The sequence below is a fragment of the Trichoplusia ni genome, chromosome 7 (assembly GCF_003590095.1).
Source record: "Trichoplusia ni isolate ovarian cell line Hi5 chromosome 7, tn1, whole genome shotgun sequence".
Taxonomy (NCBI): Eukaryota; Metazoa; Arthropoda; class Insecta; order Lepidoptera; family Noctuidae; genus Trichoplusia; species Trichoplusia ni.
Genome location: NC_039484.1, coordinates 3,993,609 through 4,014,282, shown reverse-complemented (window position 1 = coordinate 4,014,282; position 20,674 = coordinate 3,993,609). Strand labels below are relative to the sequence as shown.

General features: G+C 34.4%; 1 protein-coding gene and 2 non-coding genes across 10 annotated transcripts in view; 2 read left to right on the top strand and 1 right to left on the bottom strand.

Annotated features, from left to right (window-relative positions):
- LOC113495826 (trehalase-like) overlaps positions 1–20,674 on the top strand; it is a 63,889-nt gene that overhangs the window by 30,307 nt on the left and 12,908 nt on the right. For 2 of the 8 annotated variants that reach the window (XM_026874794.1, XM_026874792.1), the window contains exons 2-15: positions 3,744–4,090; positions 7,769–7,906; positions 8,661–8,773; positions 9,175–9,330; positions 9,562–9,727; positions 10,042–10,194; positions 10,575–10,652; positions 11,165–11,277; positions 11,892–11,948; positions 12,640–12,806; positions 13,349–13,519; positions 16,409–16,624; positions 17,112–17,220; positions 19,674–19,812. In XM_026874794.1, the coding sequence (XP_026730595.1) occupies positions 4,005–4,090; positions 7,769–7,906; positions 8,661–8,773; positions 9,175–9,330; positions 9,562–9,727; positions 10,042–10,194; positions 10,575–10,652; positions 11,165–11,277; positions 11,892–11,948; positions 12,640–12,806; positions 13,349–13,519; positions 16,409–16,624; positions 17,112–17,220; positions 19,674–19,812 (1,862 nt within the window). In that variant the 5' untranslated portion in view covers positions 3,744–4,004. Of the gene's footprint in view, positions 1–3,155; positions 3,269–3,743; positions 4,091–7,768; positions 7,907–8,660; positions 8,774–9,174; positions 9,331–9,561; positions 9,728–10,041; positions 10,195–10,574; positions 10,653–11,164; positions 11,278–11,891; positions 11,949–12,639; positions 12,807–13,348; positions 13,520–16,408; positions 16,625–17,111; positions 17,221–17,745; positions 17,758–19,673; positions 19,817–20,674 lie in introns of those variants that run through there. The other 6 variants (XM_026874795.1, XM_026874793.1, XM_026874796.1 and 3 more) reach the window with 6 other exon arrangements.
- Trnaw-cca lies at positions 13,926–13,997 on the bottom strand. The gene has a single exon. It is a non-coding gene; the product is annotated as a tRNA-Trp (tRNA).
- On the top strand, positions 15,993–16,064 carry Trnaw-cca. The gene has a single exon. It is a non-coding gene; the product is annotated as a tRNA-Trp (tRNA).

Here is a 20,674-nt window from a genome sequence, read left to right as displayed (position 1 = left end):
TTGTATTATAAGTACTGGACAACTGATAAACATACTTATATATTTCTAAATACATACATATTATAGATTAATTACCCCCACACACAGAACAAATGATAGTGCTCACCACACAAAGTATATTCTGGGTGGGAATCGAACCCACGACCTCCGGTATAGCAGTCAAGGCCTCTAACCACTAGACCAACAGGCTAGTCGATTCTGCAAAGTTTTAAAGCGAACTTTTGACAGAAATCTTCCGAACATTTATAAAGTTAGCTAGAATGTTCCATGATATGACAGAGATGGTAAATTACAGGTAATCTTCCAATTGATTCGGTGACCGACAATTGTCCGTGAATCCAACGGATGGATCGTTACTTGTTCTGTACGTTTGGGTTTCGTCTGGTCTTTCCAAAGTACCTTTTTCGTTACCTGATGTAATTTCAAAATTAATTGCTAAGTGATAATTATATTGTGCTTGCAATAAAACCTGTTTGCACCTTGACGAGTCATTAATTGTAATCTGATGTAAGACTACTTGTAACTGGCAAAGTATAATAATTGGGTGCTTTTTAAATGTCGATCAATTTTTAATGTGATACCTTTTTTTCAGTTTAGCTCTGATCGCCTTGTCAAGGGTGTGTCTTTCAAACGTCGGTCTGACGTTTCAAAAGAAAATTAGATAGGGAGATGCGGTTTTATTCCAGTTGTTTTATTTTAGTAGTCTAGGTGTTTGTATGCCCATATTCGTTCTAAAAATACCATAGTTCCCATCCAGTCCCTGTTGACTAAATTACAAAGCGTACCTCGTTTCCAGGATGTTATTCGATCCCACATGTTTCTGCACACCTACAGATTGACATCACGTCATTCACAATTGATATGATTGGTCAATTTCGCATCGCGTCATGTTAGTTGTTTCTGGTCCCTTCCCTGGGGTCAGGGGGCGACCTTGAAAATGATCTTACCCTTATTTCTTATTTTTTAATATTTTATACATTTATTATAAAGAAGCTAAATGAGTTCAATGAAAACGTACTTGCCTAACTAAAAAATAAATATAATTAAACTCATCAAAACGCCAAAAAACGGAAGTCCTGACTTTTGAGGGTTCTGTAACCAAGAGGTGAAAACGGAACTCTATATAGTCTTCGCTGTTTGTCCATCCGTCCATTAGTCGACCTGTCACCAGGTACCTCTTAAACAGTGTAAACTAGACTTAAAAATATTCTAAGATGATGTATTTCTGCTACCTCTATAACAAAAAAATAATAAAAGAAAGCCTATAAGGTAAACAACGTCAAAAATACGATGTGACATGTTTTTTATGAAAATTGAGTTTCTCCACCCTTTTTCCGGAACCCTTTCCGCCACGAGTCCGATTCGTACTTGGCCGACATTTATCTCTAGACAGGAAACATTTTGTATCATCAATAAGTAACAATGATTTATTTATAAAACCTTTAACAACCATGCGTTTGAATTATGACAATCTGCAACGCTGCATAAGCAAATTTTACACTAGCTGTTACCCGCAGGCCCGCCCGCGACAAATCGAAAATGATCCCACGGAAACATGAAACCAGGATAAAGACTATCCTATGTATTAATCCTGGCTATAAACTATCTACGCATCAAGATTCGTCTTAATCCATGCATAGGTTTTTCCGTAAAAGAGTAACAAACATTCATACATACAAACTTTAACGTTTATAATATTAGTAGTATTACAAAAACAACATATGAATCACTAGCTGTTGCCCGCGACTTCGTCCGCGTGGTTAGAAGATATATAATTTATGATATATACCTTACCTGTTTTTTCCACATTTTCCATTGTATCTTCGCTCCTATTAGTCGCAGCGTGATGGTATATAGCCTAAAACCTTCCTCGCTGAATGGTCTATAACACAAAAAGTATTTTTCAATTTGAACCAGTAGTTCCTGAGATTAGCGCGTTCAAACAAACAAACAAACTCTTCAGCTTTATATATTAGTATATATAGAGTATAGATTAGTTGACCGAGTAAATTACCACGTTATCATTTCCATACTATGCTAGGAGGTCATTTAGTGAAAAGCTCAGCATTAAATAGACTATTTATAGAATGGTAAGCATTATGTTGCTCATACATTGCTATTGTTTTGCTAATTCGACGCTATTGTTGAGGGTCTGTTTGCATTGGCTGTTAAAATAATGATCATGCAAAGGTTATGCAATAACATTGTTCGTTTTAAAGTTCTAGAACCATGACATAAAAGAGATGGATGTATTTGAAAATGTAGAGGCATCTCTTTTGCTGTAAAAATAGTTCTCGTCATCAAATTAGTGCCGTATCAACCGGTGCTTCACCTCGATTTTAATTAAAATAACTCGGTGTTAAAGCGGCAGCAGATATACATAATCTGTGAGAATTTCAACTGTGTAGCTACACAGTTCATGTGATACAGCCTGTAGAGAGGTGGACAGATATAGTAAAAAAGTTTTATTTCTTTACTTTGGTTCAGAAAGAGTAATTTCTGGCACCTGTAGAATGCCTCAAGTTAAAGATATTATAGCTAACGTGCCCTTGAAGGCCTAATATCCGAAAGGATTTTATGCACAAGGAAGTTATAACGCGCACATAAATGCATACTTAAGCATGTTTCTCGTTGGTACAAATTAATATAATGTTATTCTTATGTCATAAAGACATAGCTTTACTTTGTAGTTTTAGTATCTATGCCATCGTTTGAGTGTTTTATCCGTCTCTCACGATAGAAACTTATCAGATGATGTATTTCTCTTCTCTTTAATATATATCTCCATATTTCACAGGTTAAAAGTCAGATTTGCATACTTTTTTTGCCCAATGACATACAAAATGAAAATTAAAGAGTTTTTATATCAAATATGCCGTTATCCCGGCACTTTTAAAATTTATATTAATGACTCCAGTTGCGCCGTTCCAAAATGTCATTCCTATGGACAAGAACCGAGACAAGAAACTCCATTACTCTTTAAAAATAAATGATTACAGTATAATCTTTATGTTTGCAAAAACGGCATAAAATAGCATAATCTTACATCTCTCAAATCCGATCTAAGAATATCTACGTCACAAATCACGTGTCCCTTTAGGTCGGTTCACGCTAGCCGTGACGTCACATATTATAGCAGCTGACAATACAATACTCAATTGTAGGCAGACAATCGGTATCCGTCGTTTGGTTCGGACTGACCGTTGTCGTTGTACAATATCGTAAATAGAACTGGCAATATCTTTTATATTGTTTGTGTTTTCGTCTGGTAACGTGGTTTATACTTCCTACCTGTTCGAGAATTGTGTTGGATTGATATTTTTTACCATATAATATCATTTAATTCGAATTAGATTTTTGAGTTCGATGTGTTTTGGATTTGAAAGAACTGTTAAAAATGAATTTTATTTATTTCTAATAGGCCGTTTTCCAGGCACTTTTAAAACGTTACAGTAGTAACTCTAGTTGCACGGTTTCGAAGTGTCAATTCACAAGCATAGCAAGGAGTCTCATGCTATGGAGAAATTAGTTTGTAATTGGCTTAAAGAAATTCGGACTGGAGTTTAATTGCTTGTTTAAAAATACGAATCAATTTTGATCAAAGGAAATGCATCGGTTGGCAGTTTTACATACTACAATGAAGCTCTTATCTTTGGCAACTTCATTGAAATTTATCACCTCATCTTAGATTCTATCAAGTTTGTTTAATTATAAGTTTTAATTATTTGTTTCTATTGTTTCAGGTTTGGCATGTCGCTCTAACATTTGAAGCTATACAACCAGTATACCTCACAAAATGACCATCCAGCCATTCAGAAGGAAGTCGTTTAAAATCCTCAGCACATACCTAAATACGTAAACTTTTAGACAAAAAACCAGACTTAAGAAAAAAACAATTAATTTAAGTAGTGAAATTATTGTTCCTTATTTATTGAAAAGTGATATTAGTGTAAGTTTGTGTGGTGCCATTATTGCTAGGATTATTGCTGATACTTATAGTAAAGATGTATAAATTGTGGTGTGTTTTCGGCGCGATGCTCGCGGTAGCTGCGGGCATGGACCGCAGCAAGCTACCTCCGACCTGTGACAGGTGAGCTCTTTATGTTGTTATGCTTGAGTTTTTTTGGAGATAATTGAGTTTGGTAGTTGTTGTTGATGAGAATTTGGTTAAATTTTTCGTTCTGAAACTATTTTGTCCCAAAATGTTAAAGATGATTCGAGATTTTTATGTTATTTTATTTATCTTGATATCTTAAGCCACTTAAAGCCATTAGGGATCTAAATCGCATCCTAAAACGATTAAACTACATAAAATACCTCATCAGAATTAGCACGGATTCTAGTTACAAACAATTCAAATTACTCTTCAATTATATAAATATATTTCATTCACTCGTTTCATAATTAAAATCACTGCTTTTCTGCCGTTGTCTATACCATTCCTTCAAGTCATCTCTTCTTTTACCGCTCTACATGTTACGGATAGCCGAGTGGTTGAGGTCACAACGCCGACCTGACTAGACGTGTCACAGGTTCGATTCCCGTAGGTAGAACAAGCATTTGTGTGATCCAGTCTAGATGTATTTGAATATGTGACTTTGTTTTTGAAACTCCTCACAAGTATTAAATTCCTTAGTGCAGGAGTCGTTTGTTTTAAGGAAAACAATTTCTGCTTTTGACAAGAACTCTTGCCACAATACCAGTATCTTCAATAAATCTAGATAATTATCGTTTCTCTCATCTTCATCCGCTACACGTGTTTCATTTCTTGTGCTATTCCATAATGTGTGTTTTGATTTGAATATTTAACAACTGCAAACACGTGGGCGTTATGCTATAGATGTCCAGCCGATGTAGGTTGTGTTTCCATAACATAGGGGCTACTACATCGGCGTAGTAATTAGGCGATAGGTGTGTTTATGTTCTAGTTCTGATTACTTATCTACTCAATTTGTTATTTGTTTAAAAATGTAATTAGTCCACCTGATATATTTCTGTGAGATACAGGATACGTATTTTAAGATGAAGATGATACAGTAAGTTGCAATCTCGTGTGACGTCACGTCTATACTTTTTACAGACAAGTGACGTTCTAAGCCTCTACTTCTATAAGTACATGTCACCATCTTTGATTCATTTTGTAAACTCCAAATACCAAATTGAAAAGTAATGAGTGCGTGTAGTGATAGGTAGTTCATGGCAACGTTGCCCAATTCTCTACATAATTACACTACATCCAACTGGCAACGCTTCCCATTGCTGGGCATGGGCCTCTCCTAATTTGTACCATAACACGCGGTCAACCTTGGGTATTCACAGATAGGTATATTTTTTAGCTCTTATTATGATGTTAACGTCCAAGTTATCCTTCCAAAGATTAGTAATAAGGCATGATGTCCAAACTCTTAATCGATATTTAAAGCAAATGTTTAAGAACATTTTCTTCTTTTCATTTATTTTTAAATTAATATTTTAATTTTAACAATAAAAAATGACGCCTCTATAATATCTCTGAATTTGTGCTACGTAAAAGACTTCCCATGATCCACATGATTATGATCATAGTTATTTATCCTATTATTAGTATTAATACTTAATTACTATTTATGTAACGTTCTATTTATAAACAGTCCACCGGTAGCTAATGTCATCAGACATCAGTAGATCAAGGATGCGCGTGCGCACTACTCGATGCCGGAAGCGCAAGTCTGCGAAGACATGCTGTAATGGGTTTATGATAATGATGATCTTCATATTATTATTAATGTAAAAACTAAACACACCGGCAGTTGAATAAAAAATATATTGTTATACACTTGGACAAGCTATTTTTCGATCTCACAGTCAATCAATATTTACTGTTTTGTGAAACCCTGTCCTAACTTAAAAGTACCAAGAACCTTTTTTATAAATAAATTCAAAAATAGTACTAAAAATCCGTCGTAATACCTTACTTCAGCAATTCATCTAAATACTAAAAGCGTTTCCCTCTTAACATCCTAAATGATTAAAAACGCCAGGCTAACACTGAGTTTTTTTTGATAACTTTTACATCTCGGAATACTGAATAGATTAGCCATACTTTCGTCGATTTCAGCCTTTATCAAAGATCTTAGATCTCTTTATAGACCTTTGGTGTCCTATTACAGAGGTCTCTGACGAATCTTTCCACAATTCCCACGTTAACCCAGACGATCCCTCTCGGTACGCGTTTTCGCTAACTATCAGTATTTGAACTTTTCGTTCTATTACGTTTCGAAGTAGTATTATCAACGTTGCAAAAAAGACCCCGCTCTTAAATATTTCACTCCAAATCCAACTTTCGTGAATTGATCGCAACCGCGATCCACAAATGCTTGTTCTTAGTCTGGATGTCTTGTGAGTGTACCTTAAATGTTTCTGAAACTCCCGGTGACACAAGCATTGAATTCTTCAATGTGGGAATCCGTTTGATAATCACAAACAGATCAACTCTTCTTTAAAAAGTTATCAGCTTCTTCCCTTGATCTTTGCCGTAAATGAAAGAAGATAAAGATCATCTGAATGTTAGTTATCAAGGGTGAATGAATAGGGACTGTGGACGGAAGTGCGTCGCGGCCTTGCGGCGTCGTGCGACTGCCGGACGATCTGTTATAATATCTGTTACTCTGTTATGTAAATGTAGAGTCAGTTGTGTACGGTACATGTTTTACGATTCATCTTGTATTAAGTGCTAGAAGTCAGGCTATCTTTTATTGTGAAGGGCTAGTGTTGTTAAAATTAGGAGAGGTATCCAATGAGGATAATGGTTGGGTTTTGAGAGTCGCCTTGAAATTTAAGAGATTCGTCGGGAAATATTATTTTTAGATTCTTTAATGAAAAGTAAAAAGGTTTATTTAAAATCGAATGAATAAGATTATAATGTAATGATTTATTTTTAAATGAATAACTTGTAGTTTTTGTTGCCGTTTCTTCTTCATAGGAATTACATTTTGAAACCGGAGTCATTACTAAACTTGATTACGGCTTACATAAAATAAAAGCTTTTGATTTTGATTACAGGACTATAAGTGGACGGTTCCAAAATTACATTCCTATAATCGTTATTTTAATATATACCAATCTAGGCTTATTATGAGTACTGATATATAAATAGATTTTCTGGTCTGACTGACTTATTCCGATTACGTATGCAAGTGCGTACTTATAGGTTTCGCCAAGGGAATGTAGGCAGTTGCGTGGTCCTTAATAAGTGTAATTGTATTGCGGTCTGTGGTCATTTTAATGAAGAAAATACAGTTCAAGCACTTTCACTCTTTAATTCCTTACAGATGTATGTAATTTAGGTACTTTATGCCTTTTAGGGTAAGAAAAAAAATTCATTGGGTCCAAATGTGATGAAATAACCGCTCCCTCGTTAAGGAATTCAATCCTTGTTTCTCATATTTTCACAAATATTCAAGTCACCTGCACAAAAAACCAGACTCAGGACAAGCATTCGTGGATCACACAAATGCTTGTACTACGTAGCGATTGAAACCACTCAACATCTCGGCTATCCGTGTAGTCATTCGTTCGTTATTTAACTCAACTCATAACACATAAATAGTATCCCATACGTTTTTTGCAAATCTGTTTGACAGACAAAACCGTTTTTTTTTGTCAAAACCCTTATTTTTACCAATTACACCTTATAGATACTAAGATTTCTCCTCAACCTTTGCCTCAATAGCCTGACCTGATTAATTGTTTCACATACTAAAATGTAGGTATTTCATTTGATTTCCAGTTTGATATACTGTCACGGGCCACTCCTCGACACTGTCCAGATGGCGGGACTGTACAACGACTCCAAGACCTTCGTTGATATGAAGCTCAAGCTCTCAGCCAACATCACCATGGAGCACTTCAAAGAAATGATGGCCAGGTAATCACTTGCTTTTACTCTCCAACATAAAACTGTCCTCTAAAGTCCGTATTCAAGGACAACACTTAGCAAAGAGAGATTCTTGAATGTCTATCTGTCTTTGCATTTTACATAATTAAATGACAAATCATGATATTTTGTTCAAACATCTCGGTGTTAGGTGACGCCTATAGGCGAAATAGCTTTGGTTGCAGTTTGGGTTTCGTTATTAGTATTTTGCAATAATGTTATATAGATAAAAATAGGGTATTTTGGCTTTTCCGTTCTCAGAAGAAGCCAAAATTCTATATAAGGTATCGGTTGTGGCTTAACCTTCGAAATTCACAAATCTGAATATTATACGGCTCTTATAATTGTGACTTAAACTTCACACAATTTCATGTCCTCCAAAGTAACTACATTATTGAGTGACATAAAGTTATTTAATACATCCGATCATCCTCATTTTACTATGGCAGACCAAAGACTACTAGTCTATAGTCTATAGGTACTGGCTATAGCAAATTCAGGGCCGATTTTTCAATCGCTAGATAACTTTTATCTGACGAATTCGTTTGACGTTTTGTCAGCTTTTGTATAGAAAATATATCAATCGGCCATATTTATTCCTCAGAGAAGTTAACTGATGACTGAAAAATCGGCCCTTAATGTTACAAAAATACATTGTCAAACTAGACCAATCGGGAATCAAGTCGCTTTCACAACATTTCATTAATGAGTAAACGTTTATTATATAATGCGAATGTTTCTTCAGGACAGGTTCACACCCGACCAAGGCTGACATCCAGGAGTTTGTGAACCAGAACTTCGACCCAGAAGGATCCGAGTTTGAGGAGTGGAGACCTACTGACTGGAAGGATAACCCTGGTAAATCTTAACTTGCTTAAATACCCAAAATATACCTAAGAGAAGAAGAAGAAGAAAGAGCTTTAAAAAGCAAAATCAGATATGTGTAAACTAAAGGCAAATCAAATGAATCAAATCTTTAATTGCTCAAAATGTGGTAGGTACAAGATAGTATGAAAGCAGTACAATAGTCTCACATTTAAAATGCATCTAAAAATCAAGTGTTTCTGAATAAAGTTAATGTCCCTTTTTTATACTTTTCCCTCCTCAGTAATAATTTATTTAATATAGGTATATTGTATGTGTAACCGACAGGGTCCATGAACTCGTTTTTCACCATCTCTGCAATAAAAAATGATAATTGAGTGTGAAGAGAAGTATACTCCCAAATTACAATTTACTTTATTTTCTTAATTTTCCAGCATTTCTCCAAAGAATCAAAGACCCGTTGCTCCACCAGTGGGCTTCGGAGCTGAACAGGCTATGGCTGCAGCTTGGCAGGAAGATGAAGGAGGACGTTAAGCAGAACCAGGATCTGTACTCCATCATATACGTGGACAACCCAGTTATTGTACCCGGTTAGTATTTTTTCGTATGGAATTGTTCCACTTCTCTGCAAAGTTTATTTTTACTTGTCAAGTTGGATAAATAGCTAGTAAAAAGCTTTCACAAGAATCCATATTGGAGTTTCTAATTTTTTCAATGACTTGAATATAAAAGGATGATTTTGTGACAGAAAAAGAATTGCCAAATGTCAGAAAGTCATTTATGTAAAAGTAGTCTTAAAGATGACATTTTACGATCCCCAGGTGGTCGTTTCCGAGAGTTCTACTACTGGGACTCGTACTGGATCATCAAAGGTCTCCTGCTCTCCGAGATGAGGTCCACCGCTAAGGGTATGGTCTCCAACTTCATGAACATCGTCGAGAGGATCGGCTTCATACCTAATGGAGGCAGGATATACTATGCCATGAGGTAATATTTACCTCTACATTTACTAGTATACATCGATCTGAAATTCTTGGAATCAAAAAGTATTCTAAAGATTTTGATTGTTCTGGGGAGTTTATTACGTTTCTCCTTCGTGACTTCTTGTGTCGCGGGGAGTTTCACAGCTGTCAGGTCACATGCACAATCACACAAATGCTTGTTCTACAAGATCAAACTCACGACACGTCGCCCACAGTGAACTTGGCGTGGTGATCTATACCACTCAACTATCCATACAGTAATCAGTTCGCCCCAGCAGCGTTTACCAAAAACCAATTACTTTGTTCATCTGATTACAGATCCCAGCCCCCTCTCCTTATCCCGATGGTACAGATCATCATGGAGGACATGGATGACGAGGAGTTCCTGCGGCAACACATCCACACACTGGACCGGGAGTTCGACTTCTGGATGACCAATCACACTGTGGAAATCGATCATGAGGGGCACAGGTCAGTTATGGTCATAAAATTATCGAGAGAGTGGGGGGGTTGTTATGAGTGTTTGATCTTAAAAGGCAGGAAAGTGTGCTGTTTTATTAATGTTTTTGTGTTTTTTAGTATATTTGTATGTTAAAGCCAAGGTTTTGGTCAGTTTTACTCCTGCAAAAAGGGTTGGTAGGTGGACGGGTGTTGATATCACACTAATATCATAAATACGAAAGTTTGTGAGTGTATTTGTATAAGTGTGTCTCTACATATGTACGTATGTTGGTTACCTCTTCACGCCCAAACGTACCGATTTTAATGATATTTTGTATTAAATTGCTGACTTTACCTATTACATAATAATATTATCTATTAAACTCCAAATAAATTGTGTATAACTTCAGGTACACGCTGGCAAGGTACTACGACCAGTCGCAGGGACCCCGACCGGAGAGTTACAAGGAAGATATCGACTGTGCCAAGTAAGTAACAATACGTCAAAACTTTCTAAATATTTATTACTTCCATAAATAAATAAATAAATAATGTAGATTTTAATAGTTGTTAGGCTGGACATAAAATAATAAATTGAGTATGGAATTACTGAAAGCTTATTTCCTCCTGTTCAATAATATTAGAATAGTTGTGGAAAGGTCACAGTGCAGTACACACTGTAGAGTGTGCCCATCTTCCAAAAATGCCATAGTATTAGAAACTTAATTTAACAAGAATTATTTCAATTATTTATAGATTTCTTAACGCAAATGATAAAATCGGAACCTAATTACTAAGACACCTAGTTTAAGAGGCAGCAGTTATTACATAGTGCAGATTTTAGCAACAAATCCATTATTGTACCCTTTGTAATCATATCTGTATGTTTTTTTTTGGAAATAATTAAAATATTATATTATGCCTCTACCTCTCCGTTTGTCCGTCCGTTGATGAAATTGGTGACAATTATCTCCATGACATTCTTAATAATAATTTCCAGACATTTTGACACAAATGACAAGAAGGAAGAGCTCTACGCCGAGCTGAAGGCGGCCGCGGAGTCCGGGTGGGACTTCTCCTCTAGGTGGTTCATACTCAACGATACTAATAAAGGTATGGAACTGTTCACTTATGAACTTAAAATGGCCGACTATTACACAGGAGCGGGAAAATATATAGATGAAAAAAGCTTTCTACTTAAGTGTGTACACCCTATATTGTGATTCAGATCTTAGTCAGTAACCTGGGTATGTTTAAAGGCTTTTTCTTGATAAAAAGGCAATGGGATAATATGATCTAAATACCTAGAAATAATATGTCAAAATTCTAAAGAATAAAATATATTGTAAATAGGGCCCCTTTAAGGCCTTTACGTTACTTAAAATTATTGAACAGTTGCTTTATAAGCTCCCCAAAAGTATTTTTTATGGAGAAGAATCGGTACGACCCTCTATCAGTTAAACTTAGACCATTGATGATTAATTATTAGAAAGATGTAATCGGTGCAATGTTTGTACGACCTGCTACTGTATTATTGTCATAAGCAACACTATTGGCCTAAACTAATAGAAGACGATTCGGTCATCAACTGATTGACCTTCAAATAAGTAAAGATCATAGACAAGAAATCTATTATTTTTTTCTTTTTGCAATTTTTTTTTTCTTTTTACCCTCTGTTCTTTTTCGCTATTCTATTTTATGTTCTTCTTCTTTCTTCGTTCCTACAGAAGTTCAACGTCAAATAAATGAGCTATTAATGTTGACCGGGTATCGGCAAGTTGGTGGTACGTGATGATGTATACCGTGTGATTACAGCATGGTGTTTATCATTACTTGTTGTATACATTAGAATTATAGTTTATCATAATATCTTCATTTTTAAGTCCGTAGAGGATTTGTGAACATGTTTTTTCCGAAAACCTGGTTTAGTTGACTCATGATAATACATCATTAAAATATGATGACAGTTCGTTTTACACATGATAAAGTAGAAAATGTTTTTAAACTTAGATTTTTAGTAACCATGTTCTCTATGTTTCATTGCACTACATTTTTATTAGTTGAAATAGTTAATCCTCTTTTGGAAAGTGTATTTTATTTCAAATGTTTTATATTCGTTTTGGTTTTCCAATCGTCAGTTGTTTTTTGTATGTTTGTTACCTCAGTCGAATTGGATGAATTGATTATTTTGTCATTTCAAATCAAGTAGCATTAAGCATAAAATTTAGTACCATAAAAAATAATCAAGTTTTTCTCAGTAATTTTTATTTGAAATGGGCTCTAAGTTTTTGTTTTTTAAAGAATATTATCTCAATTTAAATGTTTATTTTTGTAATTACATTTTTATTTACTTCATATTCTTATAAATTTGTTTTTTGATCGGAATTACATTATAAATACATTCCCATCTCTTTCAATGACATTTATTCAGTCAAATTCAAGCAATAAATATTTAATATTATGATAATCTTCCAGGTAACCTCACAAACTTGAAGACCCGCTCCATCATCCCTGTGGATCTAAATGCTATAATGTGCTGGAACGCGCAGCTGCTTCGCGACTTCCATACCCGTCTGGGCAATATCGATAAAGCAGAGTATTATAGAAACGTACATGCGAGATTCATGGAGGCTATCGAAAAAGTGAGTTAATACTGGTTGTTTTTTAAAAGGTTGAGTGGAGAAAAAAAATGTAGGTATATGGTATAAGACCTTTTTTGTGGTTCCTGTGCTTTATGTACCTACTGTCGTGGTGGCCTTGCGGTTTTGTGCGTGGATTTGTATGCACGAGATGCTGGTTCGATCCCGACGCTGGCAGGTCCAATGTGATTTTTGAATGTCTGAAAAAAAATATGGGAATAACTAAAGCACCTATTTTTATTTTTTTATTCTCAACCTCTCTTGTACTTGATACATTCCTGTGCGTTAAAAAATACCAGATATTAAGAAAAGTAAATAAAAAAAGTAAGTAAAAAAGTAATAAGAAAAATTCACAATTATGATAAATTCCTATTGCCATTAAGTTCTACAAAAAAAATCTCCCAAAGAATCTCAATCTTTTAAGAGTATGTGACAGCTAAAAGCGAAAAGGAAACCGCAACCCTCATAAAACCGTCACATTGTTCATCTATCTGTCCACAATCAAAACAGTTCTAACCATAAAACCAATCTGTTTCCCCTTACAGGTTCTGTGGCATGAAGATGTAGGAGTATGGCTGGACTACAGCCTGGAGTCCCGCCGCCGACGAGACTACTTCTACCCATCAAACGTCTCTCCCCTCTGGACAGGATGCTATGACGTGGCAAGAAAGGAGTATTATGTCAACAGAGTCATCAACTACTTGGATAAAGTTAAGGTCAGTTGAGTACTAAGGTCTAATAGCCTCGTGGTAAGACCGGTGGACTGCTAAGCCATAGATAGTGGGTTCAAATCCCGCTACGCGTTTTGCTTTTTGGATTCATGTGCATATTGCAGAGGAATTATTATTTGCTGGTAACAGTAGGATGTAGCAACCAGCACCTTTTTTCAAGTGTTTAAAGCAGTGCAGCAATGATAGGCCTATGGGCAGTAAATCAATTATATTATGAATTAGAATTCTCGGTATTTCCAATAGGTCTATAAAACTTTTCCGTTTTCATTGAATAAAGATTTATTAAAAATGGTATGGACTGAGAACAGAATTTAAAAAGAGCAAGTAAGAGGAACAAAATAAATCGAGAAACAAGTGACAAGAATGACAAAAGTAGAATCTGATGAAGTTATGACCCCGACGTGATTTGAACACGCAACCTTCTGATCTGGAGTCAGACGCGCTACCGTTGCGCCACGGAGTCTTGTGTAATATTATTTCAAATTGCAGTTTGCAACAACAGATTTGTCATCTGTGGTTGAGAACAGCTGTTTGATCAAAATTATTTATTTTGGTGAAATTACAAGAAAGTAAGAAAATCTGCAAAAATATCACAGTTTTGTCTGGAGACGAGGAGAATATGGAGTTTAAAGACGACCTGAGCTCCAATTCCGCAATTTACAATTGCCTATGAATTGGAGATAGAATTAGGATATTCGGCCGAAATATTCAGTTTATAGTTATATGTAGGTCAGTAAATAAATATGTGGACTTATGATGTTAAAATACATGTTGATTTCACGTTTAATTAATGTGGAAAATATGACGAATATACCGAATACCAAACGAATATTTGGCGCATCTCTACTATGAATTAATTTCAATTGGATAAATTGGGAACTATTCTTATTGAGCGTTCAAAAGTCATTAAAATAAAAATCGATCCAAAGGCTTAGTATCTAAAGTCAAATTTTATATTATGTCCCTCTTCTTCAGCTGTTTCTCGTGAAATATTGGTTCCCCTTGGGTAAAGGGGTTTGTGTCGTAATACTTTATTAGGCGCGACTAGGGGTAACTGGACGACAATGCGACTGAGGTCCGACCGGTTTTAAAGTTTATTTTTGTTAATAGATCACTTTTAAACAAATCAATCAAAACCTCTCTTTTTTAAATTCTTAAATGAGGAAGTATTATTTTTAACTTTTAACTAAATTGGCATCTCGTACAAACAGTAAAAACAATTATGATTTGAAACGGTTTAGAAAAGAAGTTAAAAAAATTGCCGTAAATATGGTTTTAACATTGACTTTTTTAGAATGTGTTTTTTAAACCAATATTGTTTAGAATAAAAAACGAATGAATTTTGCGGATGTTACAATTACGCATTTTTCATTTCGGTTAACTTTAAATTCTTTTCGTTAAATTAAAATAGTAAAACGGATTGCCTGTACCTACATACAATTTTAAAACGAAAACTAGAATATTTAAAAAGTGAGCTGTACACATTTAAAATAAGCACATAAAAATAGAGGTGGGCCGAATACTCGATGAAGACATGGTTATCGGTGTATTCGGTGCGTTTTTTGGTATTGGTACTCGGCCAAATAACTCTGTTTGAAAAGCAATCGTTTTACATAAAAGTTTATGCAACCAAATTAATAGATTTAAATAATCTGACGTTGAGAGGACTGAGATAAATGTCACTCCTCTTAGTCCTCTCAACTTTTATCAACATCTGTCCAGCCGTTTTTATAGTTGTAAAACAACATTGTCATCGGGTTTGAAGCTACCCTGAAAATCTCAGGCTGCTAGCTTATCAGGAAGGGCCTCAAAATTGAGTTGCAAAAATCCAACCGGAACGACAAACAAGAAACAAAGAATTTTACAAACAAAAAAGTGAGTGTATAGAAGCGTGGTAAAAAAACAGCGTTCATCAAAATCTGTGACAATCTCAGTTAATAATATCAAAATTATTGTAATGAGCTAGTTGTGGTGAGCTTAGTTTTACGTGAATTCGAATGGGTATTTTATTGAACCGACTTTATTCGGCCGAGTACGGCTGTTGAAAATTATTGAGCCGAGAAAAATTCGTTACCCGGCAAAAGTGTTACTCAACGCATCTCTAATAAAAATAAAACCAATGAAAAAATTGAACAATGGCTAAGAGTCTGCCCCAAAGCTGGCGTCATAGCCACTTTGAATGGCAATGCTAAACCTCTGTTTGAGGTAAAAGCTATCCGGAAATTTTTAGCAAGACCTAGACGCGTTGATAGATCTCTAAAACGCGTGTATGTAGGTACTCTGCCCCAAAGTTAAAAAGTTTCGACCCCAAACGGCTCCAACATAAATTATGAATACAACTGTAACTTTGTTAAATAGATAAATTTACACCGAATTAAACAACAATAAAATTCAACCCTATAAAAAGACAATTAAGCTGCTATTGTTTAGAACGGAGATTTCGCCGCTTTTGTCATGTGACTCCGTGGCGCAACGGTAGCGCGTCTGACTCCAGATCAGAAGGTTGCGTGTTCAAATCACGTCGGGGTCAAATCTCTTTTTGCGTTTTAAAAATACTTTTACTTATATTATGAGGGTTATTTATTATTTATGTGTATAATTAACGGATTAATTTAACTTCTAAAAATATTATTATTATTATTTAAAAATTGTAAACATGTAAAAGACAATTATTATTGCTATCACGACAAAAGCCAAATACTTCAAGTCATTTCGTATTCCTGTACTGACAAAGCTGATTTATTTTTGCAAATATTAAAAAGTGACAGATAATGGGACATATCACTATACTATTATTAACATTCATATTTCTAATGAAGGGGAGAAGGTTTTCCCAAAAAACAAGATTTTATTAAAACTTAAATTTCATCTCAGGTGGACATTTTCGATGGTGGTATCCCCACGACTTTCGAGCACTCTGGCGAACAGTGGGACTACCCCAACGCATGGCCACCACTTCAATACATCGTGGTGATGGGGTTGGCCAACACTGGGCTACCAGAGGCTATGCGGTACGCTAATGAAATTGCCACCAAGTGGGTCAGATCGAACTTCGAAGTATGGAAGCAGAAGACAGCTATGCTTGAAAAGGTAAAATATAATTTAACTATAAAGAAAAAAAGAGATTTTCTAGCTAGATCTCCTCCTTAGATATTTTCTAACCGTGTAACTAAAGTCATACAAACGTATCTAAGAAGTTTTAAAAGTACTTGGAATGAAAACTTTTTTGTTACGTTGCAGACTCCTTTTGTTTTACTTAAAAAAAAAAGAAAATAGAATTGAGAATCGTTTTACGAAAAATTTATGATATATTGAATTAAGAATATTTAATTTATTTGAACTTGTTCTTTTTTCATTATTTTATATGTGTGAGCATATTTTGTGTAAGAACATTAATTTAGAATGCATAGTGCTTGGGATACTTCTTTTGGGTTTCCTAATAGTTTCTTTTTTAACTGGAACTTGTATAGTTTTTATTTAGTAATAATCTTAAGAGATTTTAAAATATTTCTGCATTTTATTTTTTATTTTAGTTTTTATTTATTGATTTTAAGAGTAATACCTACCTATTTTGTAGTATGACGCGACAATCTTCGGTGGTTTCGGAGGTGGTGGCGAGTACGTTGTGCAGACTGGATTCGGTTGGACCAATGGAGTTATCATGGCTATGCTCAACCGATACGGAGGTAAGTTAATTTGTACCTTAACACTTGCTGAAAAAGGCTGAGTTTTGATTAATCAAGCATATACTTGTTACAGTTTTACTCATATAACACAAATAATTGTGTGGAAACATGTATTCAGGCATATTTTGAATGGTTAACTTTCTCAATGTTTATATTAGGGTTCGATTCCCGATTAACATAAAACTTTATAACGTAATTCTCCTGTTGCATAATTAATGTGTGTGATATATAATTCTTATATTTTGAGATACACATACTTACACAAAACAAAAAATCTAGTTTATAGCCTAGAAAGTATGTACTAATATAGCAAACCAAGACAAGTTAACTGGGTACATAAAACATTTCGAATTGACATTTCTTATCAATAAGACGTGTCACGTCCAAACATTTCATTTTTAATTGTAGAAAATCATATGCCTACAGTAAAATAATGTCATTAAATAACCAATATCATTCACTCATTTGTGTTGCGGCTTCAATTAATCAGACATTTTTTGTTCATTCACTCATTCGACACGGAAGTTGGTGGGAGAGGTACGTCATTCATTCAATATCTGTTGTGTTTGCACTGTGTGTGTGTGTGATGTTTTCATTTTGGGCACATTTTTCGTTTATTTTCGAAGTATGAAAGGGAAAACAAGTCAAGTATTTAGAGGATTCTGGTATCTTTACAACAATTTATCTTTGCAAATGATTTTACTGTATTTATATATCTATACTGTTATTTTGTCAATAGGTTTATATTATATCTTATGCATTGTAATTAGGAATATGCATAATTGTTGTGTAGTTTCTAGTTATCGCATGGTTTATATTTTGTAGAATGAGCATGATGCTTCGGTAATAAACAATTTTCACAAAAAAAAACCGACTTCGAATTAGTTTCAGTATTGCGTTTTTTGTAAAACTTTGTAAGTGCCCTTGAACATTATTTTTTTACGAAATAGTTTTTATAACCTTTGTAGTGAGTACAGGCGTGATAATATGTTGTGTGATGGCGTAAACAATGCTTAGATATGCTATAGCAACAATTGCGGTTAATCTGCTGTTATTTATTGAAGAGTTCCCCCGATTTCTACAAGATCCTATCATCAGATATTGAAATGGTGATAATGGGACCACACGGGAAGCACAAGCTTTCAAATAAAAAAAGAATCATGAAAATCGGTTCACCCAATCGCTAGTTACGAGGTAACAAACATAAAAAAAAAACAATACAGTCAAATTGAGAACCTCCTCTTTTTTTTGAAGTCGGTTAAAAAGAAAATAACTTTCTTGTCTATCCCATAAATAACTAAAATATAGACACTTATACTAACGTGGAACGTATCCTTTATTTATTAATTGGACTATATCCACTGATATAATTGTCATCATCCCTATTTGTCATGTGGTTTCAATATAGTTGTTTAGGCAATCAGTATGTTGCACTAATCTTCAAGAGTCGCATGTAATTGATATTGTAACGTGTCTGTATGTCTGTATCAACGAGTGTTTGTGTATCTGTTTTTATACTGTCTTTCTGGTCAAATTTTGTGTTTTTAAATCATATAAGAATTTTGACTCACTATTAACATTCATCTTCACATTTACAAATAAATGAAATTTACCTTCGTCTACCATTTTCATATTTTAATCTAACCAAAACTCAATAAATATACATATATCCCATTCATATGTAAAAGGCGACCTTAAAAATTTGGTCCTCAAATAATTGCTCAACTCCAATCAGTTTAAATTCAATCATTTTAAAAATGTTGCACATCTTCACTGCGCCCACATTTTCCATTAAATCATCAATTTAATAATTATTTTCCTTTTTTCTCTACTTCGGTGGGCTAATCTAGTCTAAACACGGATTTGATCTTTTGGTATTAATTTGGTTTATATTGGTATATTTTGGTAGTTTTTTAACATTGGTATTTTTTGCTTGGTAGTAATTAGTAGGTAGTTAATTATTGGTGGTATTTTTGTTACACTTAGAAGTTATTACAACAAACTAGGATATTTATATAGTCTAAGATATATTTTGCCCTAATTAAGATAAGCTAGGTTTGAAATTTATATAATTTAGTTAATTTAAGACTTTAAATCAAAATTTTAACCATTTCTTATTTAATTAAATAGAACTGCAAATGATTACCTACTGCTCATGACAAACAAAAAATATTTAGACATTACAATTACTTCGTACTGTCATAAAAATCTTATTTAGCATACAAAGAATTAAATACATAATATCTATATTAAAAAAAAACCTGCATAATAAAAACAAAATATATTATGCAAAAAAGTACAAAACAGACAAGCAGTTCAAAAAACTGATCCTACATCCTACTGACTCAACATTTTGAAATACAAAAATCTAAATCAATATCAGGAGAGCTAGCCCCCTGTTTAGCTGATCAGCCCGCTGGTTGCGCTGAGCGCTCACCGGTCGGCTCTTACAGATGCGTTGTCTGCAGCGGACGCGTTTGGGACCGGCGCCGCCGAGTCGTCGGGAGCCGTGTACGGAGCCCATGTCGGGGCCAGCGGCGTGGCGACCGCTGTGCTCGTCGTACTCGCTTCTGTAGCTGCCGGGGCTCTTGGGTGAGGTAAGGAATCGAAACTTAAATTTTTATTTTTTACTATCTGTCCCGGCGAAGTATTAGTAATGTACAAATGTATTTATTGCAATTTATTCATATTTTAAAACCGTTCAAACCACCCCCGGACCGCTACGGATATTTCAAGACTAAAATGAACCAAATAATAGGTTCAGCCGTTCTCGACATTTATTTGTTTTAACTAAAACCAGTTTTTCTTTTGTTACAGATATACATACTTACCTATTTATATAAATACTTATATACTTATGGTGTAAACTCCAGTGATGTCCATGAGGCCCGTAAAAGTAAGATCTTTCCATTATTTCCTTAATTAATTATAAGTTTATTAAAACTATGAATTTAGTACATGTAGTATTTAGTTTTAAATTAGACGTTTTGACAGATAAGTATTATTCATAAAGTTAAACAATTTTTCAACCTATTTATATTTAGAGTAATTAATAATGCGTAATTATTCATATGAGTAAGAAAATGATTTTGTAAAGTTACCGTTTTTATTGCTTTGAGTAATTTGCCTTTTTCAAAGTAATAATAAATGTATGGTAAAGAGTAGATTTTTATTTAAGTTAGATTTTATTTAAAACTGCAGTGTAAAGACGACTTGAGGTCTACTTCCTAAAGTCAGATATGCATATGAACATGAATATATGTGAAAGAGAAGTGACTATGTCGAGTAGAACGCTCTCTCGCTTCCACGATAAGGTATTCGGCTAAAAACATTTAATTAGTTCGTGACTTAGATTTATATAAAATTTAAGATATGTTTTTTTACACCAATAAAAATATAGGATGACTATACATACGTTTGGAAGTGACGTCACTTTAAAGTGTACTGATAAGTG